A 17,936-nucleotide genomic window follows, 5' to 3' on the forward strand; every position below is an offset into this window, starting at 1 on the left:
TGCCAGTGCACCCCACTTCTTTGGCAGGGAGCCCAGCCACAGCAGCACACCCTAGAAAGGGACTTGGAAACGACTGAGCTTCTCTTGCCAGCCCTGGACAACCCCCACAGCCCCCAGCCCTAGATGGGTCACTAATGGGGAGGGGCACCACTGCCCGCCCCCTCCCCAGCTCTCGCGAGACTTGGCAGCGCGCTCCCAACCTAGAGCCCCCGCTCAATGTAACGTCTCTGCCCCTCCCCCCCCAGAGGCACGACCCCCTGCGACGGCACGGTCCGGGTGGGGTGCACGTGGAGGAAGCCCCCTGCTCCCCGCCCGCCCCGCCTCACCTGGGCCCCTCCGCGCCGGCAAGCGGTCGCTGGGCCGGCCCCGCGCCTCGCGCACCCTTCGCATCGCCGCTCGCAGATTCGCCGTTCCCGCGCGCCCGCCCATTTTCACTTGGCGGCGAATGTGCCGGGGCGGAGCCACAGCCCGCGCGCGCCGCCGCCATGGACCGGCCGGTCCGGAGGTGGGTGCCGACCTTCCCGCCCCGCTCCCGCAGCTCGTGTGTCCCCGGTGCCCCCAGTACTCGGGCCGGCTCCTCGGTCCCGTGATGGGCAGTCGCCCGTGATCCGTCTGCGAGCACCGCTTTCCCGCCGTGCTCCCGAGGCCTCTCGCCTTCTCGCTCGTCCCGACCCTGTGTGTACCCTGGTTCCCAGCCTGTGCTCCGTGGACCCCCGGTGACACGCAGACAGCATGTCGGTGGTGCGGGTTAACACCTTTATCACAGTTACTTTCTATGACACACACTTGCTGGTGATCCCTACGGTTGTATCATTTTAAATTGGTGGCGGGCAGTTTATCAGAGTTTGGGATCCGCTGCGCTAAAAGACTCGGCAGCAACCAGAGTTACTGTGTAGTCGCGTCCCCGAACGGCACAGAGCCCATGCCGATATCGATAGCTAATATTTAAGGAGGCGTATTGGCTGATACCGATCCCATATCTGATGCAGCTGCCTCCAGCTGCTAAGTCCGGTGTGGTGCAAGGGGCGCTGGGGGCCGGCGCGGGACAGAGGTGCAGCTCATGGGGTGGGGGTAGCTCCCCCTGCTGCTTGCATCCCAGGGCGGCAGGGGTGTGTGCCCCCAGATCTGCAGCTGTGGGGCGGAGCAGGGCTTTTCTTGCCAGGGGCTGGGCCCCAGCTTTTGCTGGTGTTTGGTGGAGGCAGGATGTTCAGCCAGACCTGTGCCGGGCAGTGGTGCAGGGCTGGGAGTGGAGCTGCACCAAAATTTGGGGTGGCCGCTAGAGCCCACTCCGAGCCCAGCCCTTGGCAAGAAAAGCTCTGCGTAGCACCAGCTCAGCCCACCCCACCCCACTCCACTCAGATTCAGGGGCACACACCCCCACCCTCCCAGGGTGCAGTCAGTGGCGGGAGCTGCCCCCACCCCACAAACTGTGCCTCTGCCCCCGCCCCCTAGCTGGGCAGCGCCTGCCCCCTCCCTCCCTCCCTCACCGCAGAGAAGTTGATCTGCCCCCCTCACCCTCTTTCCCTCCCCGCTCCCCTTCTGACTTATCAGCTGGACTTATCAGCGACTGCGTGCAGCACGGGCATTTATCAGCCTTATCAGGCTGATATCCAATCTAGGCATTTTTTTTTTTTTATATTGGAACTGATCTAATATCGGACTGATGTATCAGTGCACCTCGACCGGACGACTTTTTGGTGACACTGAATGCACCATAGCTTGTCACTTAAAACTCTATCTCTCAGTCCCCCCACAGCGCGCTCTCTCTCTCTCTCTCTCTCTCTCTCTCATGATGATGAGTACTGTGTAGGGATACAGATCCCTGCAGTCATCAGGGCCCCCCCCTCCACCCCAACATTAGAGGGGTCTTCTGGGCTTCAATCTTCATGAAGCTCATTGTATGAATGAGGGTCTAAACCTGCCAAAAGTTTCAGTTCATAGATGTCAGGAGCTGGAAGGGACCTTGCAGATCATCAGGTTCAGCCCCCCTGCACTTGGGCAGGAAAGACTGCTGGGATCAGATGACCTCAGCAAAGTGAGTGTCATGACGCTTATTGAAGATCACCAAGGGGGGGACGTCTGTTCCAGACCCTCGCCACTCAACTTGTAAAGAAGTTTTTCTTTATGTCCAGTCTGAAGCAATTCTCAATCAGTTTGTGCCCATTGTTTCTTGTTTTCCCTTGGGGGGGCCTTGGTGAACAGATACTCCCGCCAGCCCCGGTGGGCTGTCATCAAGTCCCCTCTGATTCTTCTCTTCTCCAGGCTGAACAGTTCCAAGTCTTTTAGTCACTCCACATATGACCTGCAGTAAATCTCCTCTCCCTGCCCCCCCCGCCCCTTCCTTTTTTCTTTGGTCATCAGCAATGGCGATAATGCTCAGTGAAGGCTGTGTCTCACCTTGCCTCCTTGCAATGCAGGGCCTTGGTGCGCCATGCTGCACCAGGCCAGGGGACAGAGGCCGCAAGTTGCATGTGTTTTGTGTACAAATAATAGGAAACTAAATGTACTGTGGAAACACATTGCAAATGACTAAATTAGATGAGATGATTTAAAATAGTGGTGCTCGGCCTTTTGACTCGTGGGCCAGATAAGTAGTGCAAGGCTGGTCCCTGGGTCAGATTGGACCCTGCACAGCAGGATCAGGCCTGCACACCTAGATCTGGTGCCATGTGCTGGGAACGGGCCTTGGAGCCTTGTACCACCTCCGCCTGGTCCCACATGCCAGGATCAGGGACCGCGCCGAGTCCACACAGCATGCAAGGACTGGGGCCCTGCACAGCCCTTGCCTGTCCCCCATGCTGCCTTCGTGTGCCCAATTGAGCACAGGGCACCATCCTGTGGGGCTCCCCTTAGACCTGTGGAGAGTCCCATAGGCTGGATGACACAGTTCCACGGTCTGGATCTGGCCTGTAGGCCTTGGGTTGGGTACCCTGGATTTAGAAGATGAATAAGTTTTTCAGAAAAGAATAGTTCAGAGAAGTTTACATGGAAGCAACGAAGACACTAAGCCTCATAAAGGAGTGAATTACCACCAGAAGCGTTAACTATCTGGAAACAATGTGCATTGAATAGAACTTGTGTTAATATGATAGCAATAACCAAGCATACATATGCATCTAGGCTCATTTTTATTTTTTTTAAGTACATATTTTTAAATAGAATTTTATGCAGTGCTGAGAGACTTAAATTAACAAATAATTTTGGTACTGAATGACTGATAGAAGTTTCTTATTACAGGAATAAGAAAATTGTTGATTATTCACAGTTTGGGGACTTGGAAAATGATGGTAAGCTGTTTACTATTACGTATACAAAAAAGGGTCAAGTTCGGAAATGAAAGAGGTCAACCGTTTCATTACTTGTGTTAAAATCAATTGCAAAACACTGTCTGGCTTAACTGGAAGCATATTTCAGGCCTTATTGGAGTGCAATCTATATTTTAAGAGGATAACACAGCACAATACTGATTTTTATACTATAGCTCATTCATAAGATTGGGTTAGTTCAGTGAGTGTCAACCTTTTTGTCAAGCATGCCACAAGATAAGCCTGCACTTTCCCTGAGTGCCACTGATCCTTTTGCCCTGCCCAATTTGTTGCTCTGTTTTTTGATCCCTGCCCTAGCTGTGGCTCTGTTTGGTGCTCCCTGCCCTTTGCTTCCTGTGTGATCTGGTCTTGTTACTCCTGCCTGTCCTATCTGCTTCTGTGTTCCCTGCCCCCTCTCTGATCCATCCCATGTCACCCACAGAGGCTGCCCATGCCACTGTGGGTTGGCCACCCCTGCACTAGTTCAACCTCTTTTGCAGAAAACCTGCAGGAGGAAGCTCAGGGCAGGGGAGCTCTGACATCTTTCCTCAGGGGTTGTGACACATTCTATATTCTTCCATGGAATGGGACGGACACAGGACCTCCCTCTAAATATCAGGGATCTTAAAAGTCCTGAATCATTAGTGTAAATGTTGAATGCCTCTGCTGCTGCTCTATATCTGTATTGGTTCTGCCACAGTCCATAGCAAGTCAAGTCCACACTGCCTCTGAAATTGTAAATACAGCTCTAGCTTATCTTTCCTTTGGATCTGGAAGGGGAACAGTGATGGGTGCCACATATCCTCCTTCTCCAGCTCACCCATAACCTACCCTTCTTCTATAGTGGACCCATAGAGAAGTTTCTTCTGGGTTCTGGAGTCAGTAGGAAAGAGGTGGTGTCATAAAAACTACTGAACCTTCCCGTACATGGGAGGTAGGGGAGACAGTGTTGGAGATCACCGCCATGTGTATAGTCCTTTCCACTGCCATTTGTTCAGGGGTTTGAATTTGATATAGAAATTTTCTGTAGCTTATTATATTTGAAGTATAAGTTCTGAGCCTCAAAGAACTTTTGTTAGAGTTCTTTTAAATGTAGGGGTGAGGTGAATTGGAGGAAGGCAAAATCTTTAATTTTTAATGTTCTTGTAGAGAGCAGTTGCGCATCATGCTGAGAGCACGAAAAACTGTCTATATTACCCTTGGCTTGCACTTTGACCCTTAGTGTCTTCCATTACACCTACCCTTCTTTCCTCTGATTAGGTTTAAGACTGATTTTTCTTTATGAATGAGCCTGTGATCCTTTTAAAAATTGGAATAACTAAAAAGAAGGGCCCTAAAAATAACGAAGAACTATAGAAATGATTTATGTTGAGTGGTTCTCAGCTGTCAGAAATCCTTGAAACTCATATTATTGAGAATTCTGGTAACATATTTGAAATAGCACCTGTCTTCATATTCAAAACAATTAACTTGAATATAACTTAAATTGAATCAGAATATATTAATAAGGGGTTGCTATGATTATGACCTATTATTATCTTGAGCCCTTTGGTCAAGAGTATCCTGGGGCCCATTTCAGTAATATCTGTTTTCTGTGCTGATACTGGAAATCGATTTAATATTTTTGTAAGGGTTTATAAGAATGTATCTTTTTGGAATAGTGGCAATTTTCACCAAAAAAGAGTTTTTAAGGAAAGAGCGGCTCTTTTTCCTGGTAACTTGGAAGAATTTGCCTTGTATAGGGAAACCTATTGGTACTTTGCATATGTTTCCTTAAACAGATGAAGACTTTGCCTCTATCCCTGCACCTTTAAACAAAAAATCCAAAAAAGAGCTCAATGATACAAAGAGGGAGAAAAAGGAGAATCAGAAAAGACCACAGAAAGAGGTGACTTCATTGCAGACAAAGACATCAGGTAAAAGGTGAGATATGGCTAAGTATAATGAATCCTGTTTGGTTTCTCTATTTCTTGGCTTCTGATTTTTCAGAAAGACTAGATCTTTATTTTTAGTTAGTTAGAAGTGTTAGTTTAATATTTATTTTCATATTTGTTGGTATACTCATGAGAGAAGGGTCATCTCTACATGGACACAGCAGTCTGCCCAGATAGATCCAAATGAAGTTTGGAACCTAAAGTAGAAATGTGACCCTGTTGGCATTTCTGGAGCACTCGTTAGTATGCTGTATGCTGTTAGCATGCAGGTGGTCCATAGGCTTGCTACAAAAAGTGGGAAAATGTAAAAAAAAAAAAAAGTGGAAAAATGTGTGCTTTGCTTCACCAAGAATTCATGTGTAATCATTCAACAGAAAATCAGAAGTAAATATTAATAAGAACCCAACAAAAACTTAATTTATGCTCACTTTAAAAAATATATTTCACCACACAAAATGTAGGTGGAATTATGTTTCAGTAGGATATTCTGGACAAATGGAGTAGTTTTTCCAGTGTGTGGGAGCATCTATATGTTCATTAATGTGCCAAAATTACAGTGCATTAAGTTTTAGTACCTGTAATTACAGGTACTAAGTTAAAGTGTCATAATCAGCACGCAGTTTTTTGTGACACTAATGCTCAGGAGAATTAGTCTGCTACACCTTTATTATTTCATGTAGATGCACCCTGTTACTGATAATTAGTTAATATATCTGCAATACTTTAAAGTCCTAAAGTATTCCATTTTAAGTAGAACCTAGATATTTTATAGGATTGGTTTCCTTAGTCCCAGAGAAGAGGATTTGCAAACCAGCTGGGTTATATACAACCACAGCAAACAACGCACCAGCTAAGTGGAGAAGCAGTGTCCACATTGTGTTAAGTATGATCTATGTCGGTGGCTCCCCCATGGGTCAGAAACTTGGCAATGGGGAGCAGTGGAAGCTCTTTGTGGCCAGCTGCAGCCTGACCCAGGCCATTGCCCATGCAGTGAGATCAGGGGCAGGCCGCCCTTTGCGTGTCCAGGTCAGGCTGGGCTGTTCCCCCCACCCACCTGCACTCTTGGATCAGGGTCCCTCCACCCCTCCTCCAGATCAGGACCAGGGTGCTTCCCACCCCCTTCCTGTGTTGGAATCAGGGCTGCCCTGCACTACCCTTACCCCCTCCCCCTTCCCTCTTCTGCCTATGCATCCACAGTGGAAGTAGACTGCTTCTTCCCACCTCCCCAACCCCAAACTCCCCCTCATCCAGATCAGGTCTGGGCTGCTTCTCTCCCATGTGTGGATTGGGGCTACCTTTCCCTGACCTGTCCCTGCCACATGCATCTGAACTAGGCTACTCCCCCCTGCCACATGCATCCAGATTGGGGCCACCCCACCCCACTCTGGCCCCACCCTGGGCAGACAAATTAAAGTCAGGTTGTACAAACCCCTACAGCTGGATTGAGCCCATTGGCCAGATCCAGCCCATGGAGGGACCTGGCACTGGCCATCTGGGCCATGAAGCAAAAAGGTTGGGCACCATTGATATAAACCAAGGTAATGGATTCTTATTCCAGTTCCTTGTTTAGCTTTTATAACTCCAATATTCCTCAATTGTTTTTTCTCTCGCCTACCCACCTTGCCTCTCCTAGTTAGTGTTCCCCCCACCCTTTATATTCTAATCACTACTTTTTGTTTGCTGTACTTCCTGCAGTCCCTTCATAGCATCTGATGAAGTAAGGTGTTGCTTCCAAGAGCTTATGCATCTATGATATAGTTAGTCTGTAAGTTACACATCTACAGTGCCTTCTTTGAAGTAAAAACTACAGCAAATGGATGCATAGTTTGTTATGTACTTAACAACTTAGCAAATTAATCAGGTTGTGAGCCATCAGAATATGAACAGTGTAGGATATCCTGTACTATTATAACATCTGTATTTAATAAAGTTTTTCTTGCGTAAGGCATTTTTATGCAATATAGTATAGATTAAGTATTGAAACACTTTTCATTGATTATTTCCTGCGCAACTGTTGACTTACAGTAAAATTATGAGTCAGAAATAGGTTTGTAATGTTTTATTTCACAAATAAATGATTTAGCAGAATTACTAGAATTTTTTCCCTAGGAGTTTCTTTTTTTTTTTTCAGGATAGCTTTGGATGATAAACTTTACAAGAGAGATTTAGAAGTTGCTTTGGCTTTGTCTGTCAAACAACAATCTGCAGAAGTCTTTGAAGTACAGGATTCACAGGAACAAGGTTATTTCTTTAGTTAAAAAACATTTCAGCCTTTCCCATTGGAAGCCACTTGTTTGTATACTGCTGTTTGGCATCCTTTGTATCTGCTTTCTAATTGTGCAGGTAGTATTTATCTTTTTGGAGTAGACTAATTCAGAAAACTAAATGTTTTCTTTTTATCCAGTTATGGATTTTATCCATTTGTCATACCAAACCATTTATGTGCTATATTCCCATAAGCACTTCTTTATAATATAGATTAAGTATTAGGAATTTTGGGGGATCTGAGATATAAAGCTCTTGAGTTAATTAAATTTTCCAGGTGCAATAGTACAGCTCTTATAGGATCTGATTCAACTAATTTGAAAGGGGATTGAATTGGGGTCATAGAAATGCCTTTGTCCATTTCAGTCTCTTAACCCACTCAGACTACAGATTCAAATAAAGCAGGGGTGGGCAAAATACGGCCTGTGGGCCAGATCCAGCCTACTAATTGATTGTATCTGACCCGCGGCTGCCCCCAGAGCACTCCACGTAGAGCTGAGCCCTGTCTCGGGCAGTCCACCCCATACCCACTTACTGCACACCCTCGGCCCCAGCCCTGGCCATCAGGCACAGCTTTCCGGTGCAATGAGCAGCCATCGGCTGAGTGGGTAGAAGGCAGCTGGGAGCTGGAGCCCCATGCACTGGAGCAGGAGCTGCCCAACTGCAGCTTCCCCCTGCCCCACCCCACTTGGCTGGGCATGTGATGCCATTGTTTCCCTGCATTACCTGTTTTACAGAGCAACACCGCAGGGGCAGGAGGAAGAGGAGGAAGAACGGGGGGGCCGGGTGGGCGGGCGGACAAGCAATACCTGGGTGGCCACCAGGAAGCTGTGTGTGCTAGCCGGGGCCAGGTCAGTGCTGTCAATAGGTGTGAGGTGGGTCCAGACAGGAACGTGGTGCAGGTTGCCTTGGGCAGGAATATGTGGGGCTTGGCCCCATGTGGAGCAGTGTGGGGGCAGCTGTGGGCCAGATGGAGTGGGGGCAGGGGCTGACTGCACCTGCACTTGCACTGGACCTCCCCAGGCAAATTGTTCTGCATGCGCCTCCTGGTCCAGCTTTCTTTCCCCCTGACCAACTTCTGGGACCTAGTGCACAGGCAGCTTCCCACACCCCCCTCCACATACACCCTACACACAGTGTACAAGAGTAAGACTTTATTTTGAGATATTAGACAATCACCTCTATATACATTATGGAAAAACAAAATATAGGACAAAAATGATCTTTTAAAATAAAATTAAAATAAGTTACAGTTGATGTTTGTTTGTTTGTTTTTAGGATATGATTTGGTTTTTTAATCTATAATTAGTCAAAATGATATCTTCTGGAAAAATTTTATGTGGGCAACCCTTGACAGCTCACCAAAACTCATTAAGTGGCCCACCAGCTGAAATAATTGATATCCTGGCTCTGTCAGAGATCTGTATTTCACTTTATTTTTATATAGGTATTAAAAAATGTGCAGCCCCCGAATTGGAAAATGCAGATAGCAGTCTTGTCCTCTCCAACTGCAGTGTAGATAGCGTTGTCTTAGGTAAGTTTTTTGTCATGCCTGTCTTTATGTAGACACACTTGTATGCAGTATTTCTGAAACACAGCCTCCTCCCCCCACCCCTCAGTACTTTGTTTTCATTTTCCTGAGAGGAAATACTGAGTTTTTATTTTAAATCGGGTAGTCAAACATACAGCTTATGGGCCAAATCTGACTCAGAGCAGTTTCACCCAGCCTGCAGAGCTCCCAGAGGGGCTGGAAAATTGAAGATGGGGCAGGTGGGGCAGAACCTGCTACCAAACTCCCAGCTAAAGAGACCTGATGGGCACACATTTGAGGAGCAGAGAACAATGGCTTCATTAACCCCCATGCTGACACTCATTCCTCCATATCTGGATCCAACCAGGAGGCAACTTGGGGTCCAGGTCTGGCCTGTGGGGGAACACTGTGGTATGGTTCCAGCACAGGGCCATGAGTGAGTTTGACACCCTTGTATTAAACAGTGTACCTATGGTGTGACCCAGAAGTTCTGAAAGCTTTAAAGTTGGACCCTGTCTTAAAACCAGTAAAAAAAATTAATATTTCCATCACCAACCAATGAGAATTAAAAGAAACAAGCATGTGCACAAATATTTTAAGGTACTGATTATCTCCTTGGAGTGTCTTCGTGCTCTCACCTCCCTGACTTCACTATTATCACCTTGTAGGATGCAAGTAGCACCTTGTAATGATGTCCCCATTATGTATGCTACATTCTGTGACCAAGTCAACATCTCCCACTTTTCCTTCCCCACCTGCCTGTGTCACACCTAGTGTCTCCCATTGCCTCTTGATGCTCACTGCCACACATTTACATTTTCACAGACCTGCATTTTGCATATTGGCTTCTATTCTACCCAGGAGAACACAAAACAGCAAACTCTCCCTAGGCCTGAAGAAGGGTGTTTGCGCCACAAGCTTGCAAAGAACAATTTTTCCAATTATTAGTTGGTCTATTAAAAGATATCACATTTACCCAAAGAACCTTGTCTGCCATAATGTATGAACTTTCAAGGATCCGATTTTCTGGTGGGGAAGAAGCTTTATGAATGTGATGTTTTCTTTTCATTTTATTTTTATCTTTTGTCTGGATATTCAGTTCCAAAATAACATTGGCAACTATTTACAGAAAGTCCACTTCAGAGCAAGTTTTTAATATGAGTAAAATGAAAGTTTCAAGCATTTAACGAAGCTCTGATACTGGGCCCTGGGTAATGATCTTCAGAAAAACTGGGAATTGGTTTTAGATTGTCAAGGCTGATAACATCCCTGCCATTTTCAAGGGTCTTAGGCCAAGCTGCAGAAGGCTTCAGTGCTTGTTTCTGACCTATTGGTGAACCTTTGCAGACTTTACAATTAGCCTGGTCAGCAAAATAAAGAAAGTAGTTAATGTGTCCAGCTAAATGAGCAGGGAGATCAAACATGGAGCAAAGGGCTTGAGAGGAGACATTTTAAGGGAAGGCCTTAACATAGATAACCCAAATGTAGCATATTACAATTGTAACTTGATAACCTAAGTAGTACTGATTGATGTAACCTAATGTGTTAGATGTAGCTGTGCTATAATAGATATATTTTTGATAAGTTTCTTAGATGAGTTGTAAAAACAAAAGCAGCCTTCTCATTGAAGACCATAAAACAAGTTGAAGACAAAACAGGATCATGGCAAGAAACATTCAATAATGGTGAGAGAAAGAGATAAGAAATCTTAAATAAAATTGCGATTTTTTTTCATGTGGATATAAATTCCATCAACTTGACACCTTCCCGAGTTGGAGATAAAATGGTTCAGTCCCATCATCAAAATCTCAGCAAAACAGAGGCAAGGATTTTTGTGGATTTAAATAATCAGAGAATTAATGTTACAGTGAGCCATGTATATTGTCTGTATATGTATATTGTATGTATATGTATAGTGTCACGCAGATCACAGATGAAAATGATCTTCGTGCAGATGCTGGCATGCAAAGAAGAGCAGTATCCAAGGTCATATCACAGCAGAAGTTACAGACAAATGACAGTGATGATGGAGCCAGTGCTGATGACTATGAACCAGCGTCTATATCTGGTAAGTATTCTTATGTCAGACTCGTCATAGTTGGGTATATTTTTAATACATTCAGTTATGTTGAGAGAGGAGTATTTTCAGCGAATTGTGTGCTGAATTTCAGTTTATACCTTTTATTACTCATTGGGCATATTTCCACGTGCTCCAGGGGCGGCACTGTAATATATAAATTAGTTTTTGAAATTGAGTGCCACTCAATTCACAAAAGCTATGGAGGGATGCCTCGAACTCAGTGAGGGATGCATCAAGTCCAGAAGCATTGAGAACCATTGCTCTATAGGTTATCTGTTGCTGAAGTCCAATTTTAGTCTTTTACATTTTAATAGCTAGATTTTCTTTCTCAGTATTTTTTTTCTTTTTTGGTTCAATAGTTAAAGCGCTTTTTCCTTCAGATTGATCTAGCATAGAGACCCAAACTCATTTGTTTCTGTTCAGAATTAGCTTAGAAAACTATGGGGCAAAATTAAATATATTCTAAGAAAGAGATATCATATTTCCAATATCTTTTGTTTTAGATGAGGAATCAGAGAGTTGTTCAGATTTCAGTGAAGATGATGAAGAAGACTTTGCTGTGAAAAAAAAGAAGAAAATCAAAGAAAAAATAAGAAAGGAAACTAAGGTGAAAGTCCAAACTGATAGAGAAAAAAAACTTCCTAAATCCAGAGTTAATTCTACAGGTAAGGTTGACACTATCAACTTGAAAAACGTCATTTCCCAGGAGTAAATTGAAAGACGTGCCAAGTGTTTGCACTTTTACATCCTGATGATTTAGTTTTATTGTTTCATAATCGCATTTTCCTACACAATAACAAGCAGTTATGCTTTTTCACCTATACTGTATGGAAGAAATACAGTAATAGGGAAATTGACTGATTAACGATTGAGGACAGTAATGAAATTTCCAGGTTTTTTTCTTTATACATTTAACTGCACTTTGAGTACTGGTCAAAGTTTGAGATTTTTTTTCTCTGAAATATTTTATGTTGCTTATAATAAGAGTAGAATAAAAATGAAGAGTCAGAAATGATGTGATTTAATTGACTAGGCTCCTTAAAAATGGGTAGGCTTCAATGAATTTCGGTTTTTTAAATAAATTCTGATCTAATGATTACATCTGTGAAAATGGATCTTTGCACTTCCGTGGTTTGATTGCAGATTATCAAAACCATACTGATAACCTTTGTTAATTTATTGATGTTTGTTGAGTTATAGGTTCACTATCTCATGCAATTTGCTTATGCACAGAAACCTTTTTAAAATATATTTCTTTGAATTAACTCGCCATGTATCACACTATTTATTAATACATGGTCCATTGCAACTTTTTTACATACACCTTGTATCTGTTGTACCAGGTTTGGTTCCACCATCCTTCATGCTTTCCTTATCGGGTATAGCAGTTCGTACTTATTTTATCCAGGGTATTCGTGAATAGATTCTGAATATTTTGGTGCCTTCCACCAAACTTCCAACATACAGCCTTTTATCTCCTGCTGCTCCAGGTTTGCCTGATGGCCTGTTGTACCTTAATCAGTTTTTGTTCTGGTGCGAGCGTGACTTTTCTTTGTGAAGTCTGCAGCAAATTTGTGTCGGCTCATTTTCTGCATAATTTTACAACACTTGGTGTAACTTCAGTTATATAAATCAGGGGTGCTTAATCTCTGACCTATAGGCTAGATCCAGCCCACAGTGCCATGTCTTGAGCTTCCCCCAGAGCTTTCCACAGGTCTGGAAATTTGGTGGCATGGGGACAATAGCACTGTTCCCTTGCTGCCAGATTACCAGACCTGTGAGGAGCCTGAAGCCCTGTGCGCTGGATCTGGCTCATGATCCCAGTGTGCAGATTTGGATGGGGGCAGTGTCAGGCCGCAGGGCCCAATCATGGTGTTTGGGGGTACAAGGGGGTGGTGCCAGACCTCTGGGACCCAATTCTGGTGCGAAAAGGCAGTGCTGAACCCTGGGACCCAATCCCTGAGTGTGGGGCGTGGGGGGGTGGGGCAGGGGCAGAGCTGGATTCCCAGGACACAATCCATGGGGCTGGAAAGAGGCAGTGCTGGGCCCCCAAAAGGTCCAACCCAGCGTGCAGAGCAGGGAGGAGGCAGTACTGGGCCCCAGGGCCCGATCTGATCCCTGTCCCGCTCATCTGGTCTGCAGGGCCAAAAGGTGGAGCGCCACTGATGTAAGTCATTGTCCTGCCTGCATCCAAATGGGGACGTAAATATAGGGAATGTAACATGATCTCTTTCTCAAATGAACGCTCCTTTGTTCATTGGAAGATGTGATACTCTTAACTTATATCCCAGCATTTCTTTTGATTAAATGATCTTTTATGTAAGATTGTGTAATGTGACAATTTCTCTGTTAAAGAGCATTTTTTCTAAAGCCTTTTTCCAAACTCTGATAGTTTCTGCTTCACGGGTAGTCCACACAAAATCTGAACCAACACTGAAAAAGATACCAGGTTCTTCAGAACCAGTTGGACAGCCCTTACACACATCAAGTCCTTCAACAGACAAGAAGCCCAAATGGACGCCACCAGGTATTTGCAGGATGTTAATTTCAGATGACTATGCCTATTTACATGTGTTTTTAAAGCTAATCTGAAAAATACCGGCACTTACTAATAATCGCTGCTTCATAAAAATGCAAGTTACCTTGCTCGCTTTTATGCTCTAGGGCACGAGTCAGCAACGTTTTTGGGCAGAGTGCCTAAAACATCTGCAACCTCAACTTATAAGATGTTGGTGCGCCAGAAGAAGACAGCAGGGGAGCCACAAGGGGCCCAATCCTTTTTGTGGCAGTGCAACCCCAGCCCCTTCCCCACCTGTTCACCCAGAGGCATGTGTGTGAAGCAAAATGCCGGGGGTTGCCTACCCCTCCTGTAGAGGTTAAGTTCCAGCCCCCAGGCTCCTGCCCAGCTGCTGTTCCCCTCACATCCTCCAGCTGCAACAGCAACCAGGGTCTCTGGGCTCTCCCTCTGTTCCCCAGCTTTTTCTGCCTGCTCCCATAGTGCAGCTTGGCACAGCCCAGGGAGCTGAAGGTGAGCCTGGGGCTGCATGGGTCCATAGTGCTGTGATGGTGGGGCACAGGTACATGATGCAGCAGCAGTGTGGGAAGGGAGGTCACCCATGAGTGCAGGCTTAGAAGTCCCTCAGCTGGCCTGGTACGTCCTGTGTGCAGGTGGCCCCTGCTTGTGTAGTCTGCAAAGCACTTGGCCTGCAGCCACTTATAAGTTGGACAGCCCTATTTTAGAGACTACACCCCTCGCCCCCCACAGAATCTTAAACCTGTCCATACCTTAGTGATTCTCAAGTGGGGTGCTGCAAGATTCTTTGATCTCCAGCCCCTGTGGTCCCCTCCAACCAGCTTTGGGAGCAGGGGAGTGAGCTGAGCTGAAAAGCACAGACTTTGCACTACCTGCCTTGTGCTTCTCGAGGAGCGCTGTGCTACAGGCAGGCAGATGCAGGGCTGCGCTTTTTCAGCCTGACACCTTCCTTTGCTCCTCCCATGCTCCCAGAGCTGGTGAGAAGGGCTGCAGGGACTGGTCCAGCATTCAAGTCCCTGGAAGAGCAGCCATAGCAAGCAGGGGCCACACTCACCTGTAGACTGGAGGCAGGGAGGGGGCAGACTGTGGAAAATGGTCCCAGCCTCTGCATCAGTGTTTCCCACACCCCCCTTCTGCCTCCTGCTGGGATAGCTGCCTCCTTCAGGAGTCTAATGATCCACCCTGTCTGCCCAGCCAAGCTCCCCAGTCTACCCCACCAAACAGCTCCTGTCACTGAGCACTATGTACTATCGCCCGCCAGGCTGTCAGGGGTGCCCTGCATGCCACTGCCCACCTTGCCTGCCACCCTGGGAGATCCTTTTAAGGGTGTTGCAAGGTGTGAGAAGTAAGAAAGAACTTCTCAGAATTTAGTGGCACCCCATTTCAAAACTAGTTTATCAGGTGTGTCCTGAGTCTTCAAAGGTTGAGAAGCACTGCCCTAGCTGCTCCACTAACTCTCTCCTCTTGAAAGAATAAGGGACCTAAAACTCTTTCTCAAAAAGGGAACCAAAACTCAGTAGAGATGTCTTGAGGGCATTCCTCTCATAAGAGTTTGCTACGTCCCTGTTGCAATCCATTATTTGCTATCATAGACAAGTATAGTTGTATTTTTATCTGCCTTTAGTGCAATACATTTTTGTCTCTTTGAACAAGTTAAATGCACTGCTGTTGACTCCTGCATTTTATTTCACCTTGCTTTCCCTCCTTTTTGTTTAGTCCTTTCCTTCCACATTTTCTGCCCCACTGCTTGGTTCTTTCTTGCACTTGATAGTTTCTGTTGATACTGTTGACTTTATGCATCATGGTGGTTCCTACAGAGAGTTGTTTTATGGTGCAGTAGCAGGTGGGGGCACTGGTGCCTGGCTCTGGCCAGCGCTGCACGTTGCAGCAAAGAGCGCAGCCCCTACCGGGCTGTTTGTTTCCCTGGTGCTCCCTGCACTCATGGGGCACAGGAGGGAAGCCCCAGGTGCTGGAGCTGGACGCTTTCACCACCCCAGCCCACTCCAGTACCTGGGGCTTTCCTCCTCTTCTCTTTGAGTGCGGGGAGTGCCAGGGCTGCGCTCCTTGTAGCGCTGGCTTTAGCTAGGAGCCAGGCAGCAGTGCGAAGAAGCCCTCTTCCCTGCTGATGCTGCTGCCCCCACTGCTTGCCAGGGCTGCGTGCCATGTGGGGAGTGTGGGAGGGGTCCCCACTCCCCTCACCCACACGCTGCCCACCCGAGCTCTGTGCTACTGCCGCCCAGGGGCGTGGGCTCCGTGTTGCAGCCAGCCCCACGCTCTGAGTTTCCACTGAGCTGCAGCCCTGCCCACACCCGCTTCCCTACTTGCTGCCCAGAGGAAACAGAACACCAAGAATCCTGCAGCAGCATCCCCGCCACGTGCTAGCGGGGTCAGTCCTTCCATCTATGAGGGTGGGAGTGAGGCATAGTAGGATATGTTGGGGTGGGTGTAGGTGCCTTGCTCCCCCCCTCCCAGGTGGAAAGGCTGGGAGGGGCACAATTCAATTTTGGGGGGGGGGGGGGGGGGGGGGGGGGGGGGGCATTGTGGGCTGGATGAAAGTGCCTAGCAGGCTGGATGTGGCCTGTGGGCTGTATTTTGCCCACCCCTGAGTTAGAGCCTAGAGGCAAACTCTTATTTTTCTCTCCTTTTCATATGAGTTTTGAGGAAACTAATAGGTTGCAGGTACTTTGTTCCCAGTTCTTCAAATATGCATTAAAGCTTTACATGAAAATAAAGACTGAACAGGCATAACATTGGTAAGAAGGTGGAAAAAGACTGTACATTAGAGCGTACAGACCCTGCTGTGCCTCAGCGAATGCACAGTTGTACACATTGCCATGGCAGCAGGATGAAATGTGTTAGCATCACTCCATGAGTGTTTTAGTATGGATTATTTATAATATCTCTGACATCTGCTGTTTTCCTTCTGCTTTGGCTGTCATACATTTCCACTGGTAGCGTGCTGATTTGCTTCTGATAGTATATTGTTCAGGCTTTTCCACAGTTTTGGAGAATAGTTATTACATCTGTAACGTCTATTTTGAAAGTAATTGTTGTAGAAGACCTTTTCTGTTAATTTGTGACACTTTTTGTTTTATAATATTTTCAGCTGCATCAGGAAGCAGTAACAACACATTGAAAGGTGTTTCAGTTAAGTCACCTACTCAAGGTCTCAGACTTGGCCTCTCTAGATTAGCACGAGTCAAACCACTGCACCCAAGTGCTGCCAGCAGTTGAATGATCTGTGTCGGATGAAGGATAACATTTTGAAAGACCTGGCTGTTTTATTTTAAACCCAAAGGGTTAAAAACCAGGAAGCAATAAGTTCCTCATTAAATTTTCCTTCACAAGAGGAAAACGCTGTTAATGTACATGTCTGTTCCTTATAAAGGGCTCTCATCCTGAAAGGTCCTAGATACCCTCAACTTTCATTAAATAATAATATTTAGTTGAGGAGACCTCAGGGTAATTAGTGACTTGATAGAGCCCAATAAAATGGATTATGTATCTATGATTGTAATAATCTAATGCCTAGCCTATTTGTTAAAAAATGATAAGTATTACATGTTTTAAATGACATAACAGAGTAAACAGTAGTATATCAATTATGAACCTTTAAAAATAATATGAATTTTAAAGAAAAACTGAAAGTCACAATTGAAATAAGTGTTTGATAAAGTGAAATCATTGTCTTCCACCCTTCTCAACACTGGGCCCAGACTAGAAAATTTGACTTTCAGATCTGTGTTAAAAAAAGTTAACCCTATTTGTATTTGTTAAGTGTGAATGCTATTGCTAAAATGTATATAATGTTGTGTTTATAAAATTGTATTTTTAAAACTGTAAAATAAAATATTTTATAGTCATATTTTACAACAAAAGTTGTTTATATGAATTTTGGAAATCAGTTGCAAGGTTTGGTCCCTGTTGGTTCCATTGAAGTCAGTAGAACAAGTCTTGGACCCAGTCTGGTGGTCTTTTAAGTTAATGGGAATTTTTGTGTTGATGTTGGCAATCTTTAGATCAGGTCCTATGTCTGTAAGGTCAGGCACGTATTTATTTTGCAGGATCAAGATTTTTCAGTATAGTATGCTATGAATAGATTTTCAAAACCATCAGAACTAAAACTCTTAATATAGAAATAGTGAATCCACGGATCAAGATCTGTGCTTCTGAGTCGGGTGCATTATGTCAATTGAACCAGTTTATAGAAGGGATGAATATGGCCTACTAATATCTGGAAAAGTGAAACAAAATAATTTTTAAATAGCTGACTACTTACCTCCTTATT

The 17,936-nt window shown here is 45.5% G+C and overlaps 2 protein-coding genes across 5 annotated transcripts in view; one reads left to right on the forward strand and one right to left on the reverse strand.

Moving 5' to 3' along the window:
• C4H12orf4 (chromosome 4 C12orf4 homolog) overlaps positions 1 to 434 on the reverse strand; it is a 29,126-nt gene extending 28,692 nt beyond the window's left edge. For 2 of the 3 annotated variants that reach the window (XM_014606387.2, XM_006265399.3), the window contains exon 1: positions 327 to 433. In XM_014606387.2, coding sequence (XP_014461873.2) covers positions 327 to 429 — 103 coding nt within the window. In that variant the 5' untranslated portion in view covers positions 430 to 433. Of the gene's footprint in view, positions 1 to 326 lie in introns of all 3 variants that reach the window. The other variant, XM_019482184.2, reaches the window with a different exon arrangement.
• RAD51AP1 (RAD51 associated protein 1) lies at positions 423 to 17,526 on the forward strand. 2 transcript variants are annotated; one of them, XM_006265397.4, is made up of 9 exons: positions 423 to 505; positions 3,238 to 3,287; positions 5,087 to 5,228; positions 7,371 to 7,480; positions 8,952 to 9,038; positions 10,990 to 11,103; positions 11,619 to 11,780; positions 13,508 to 13,642; positions 16,755 to 17,526. In XM_006265397.4, the coding sequence occupies exons 1-9, from the start codon at positions 486 to 488 to the stop codon at positions 16,880 to 16,882; spliced, it is 948 nt and encodes a 315-aa protein (XP_006265459.1). In that variant the 5' UTR covers positions 423 to 485; the 3' UTR covers positions 16,883 to 17,526. The 2 variants fall into 2 exon arrangements, with proteins under 2 accessions (XP_006265459.1, XP_019337730.1); XM_019482185.2 differs by lacking the exon at positions 7,371 to 7,480 and having other exon boundaries at positions 5,087 to 5,221.
• Positions 17,527 to 17,936: the final 410 nt, after the last annotated feature.

This window comes from Alligator mississippiensis, chromosome 4 (genome assembly GCF_030867095.1).
Source record: "Alligator mississippiensis isolate rAllMis1 chromosome 4, rAllMis1, whole genome shotgun sequence".
Classification (NCBI taxonomy): domain Eukaryota; kingdom Metazoa; phylum Chordata; order Crocodylia; family Alligatoridae; genus Alligator; species Alligator mississippiensis.

What these genes read in the sequence shown, in the direction of transcription:
- RAD51AP1 (XM_006265397.4), top strand. Translation starts at nt 486, where the DNA reads ATGGACCGGCCGGTCCGGAG. An exon ending in ATGGACCGGCCGGTCCGGAG is followed by an intron (nt 506 to 3,237) that starts GTGGGTGCCGAC and finishes TTCTTATTACAG; the next exon opens with GAATAAGAAAATTGTTGATT. An exon ending in TGTAGATAGCGTTGTCTTAG is followed by an intron (nt 9,039 to 10,989) that starts GTAAGTTTTTTG and finishes ATCTTCGTGCAG; the next exon opens with ATGCTGGCATGCAAAGAAGA.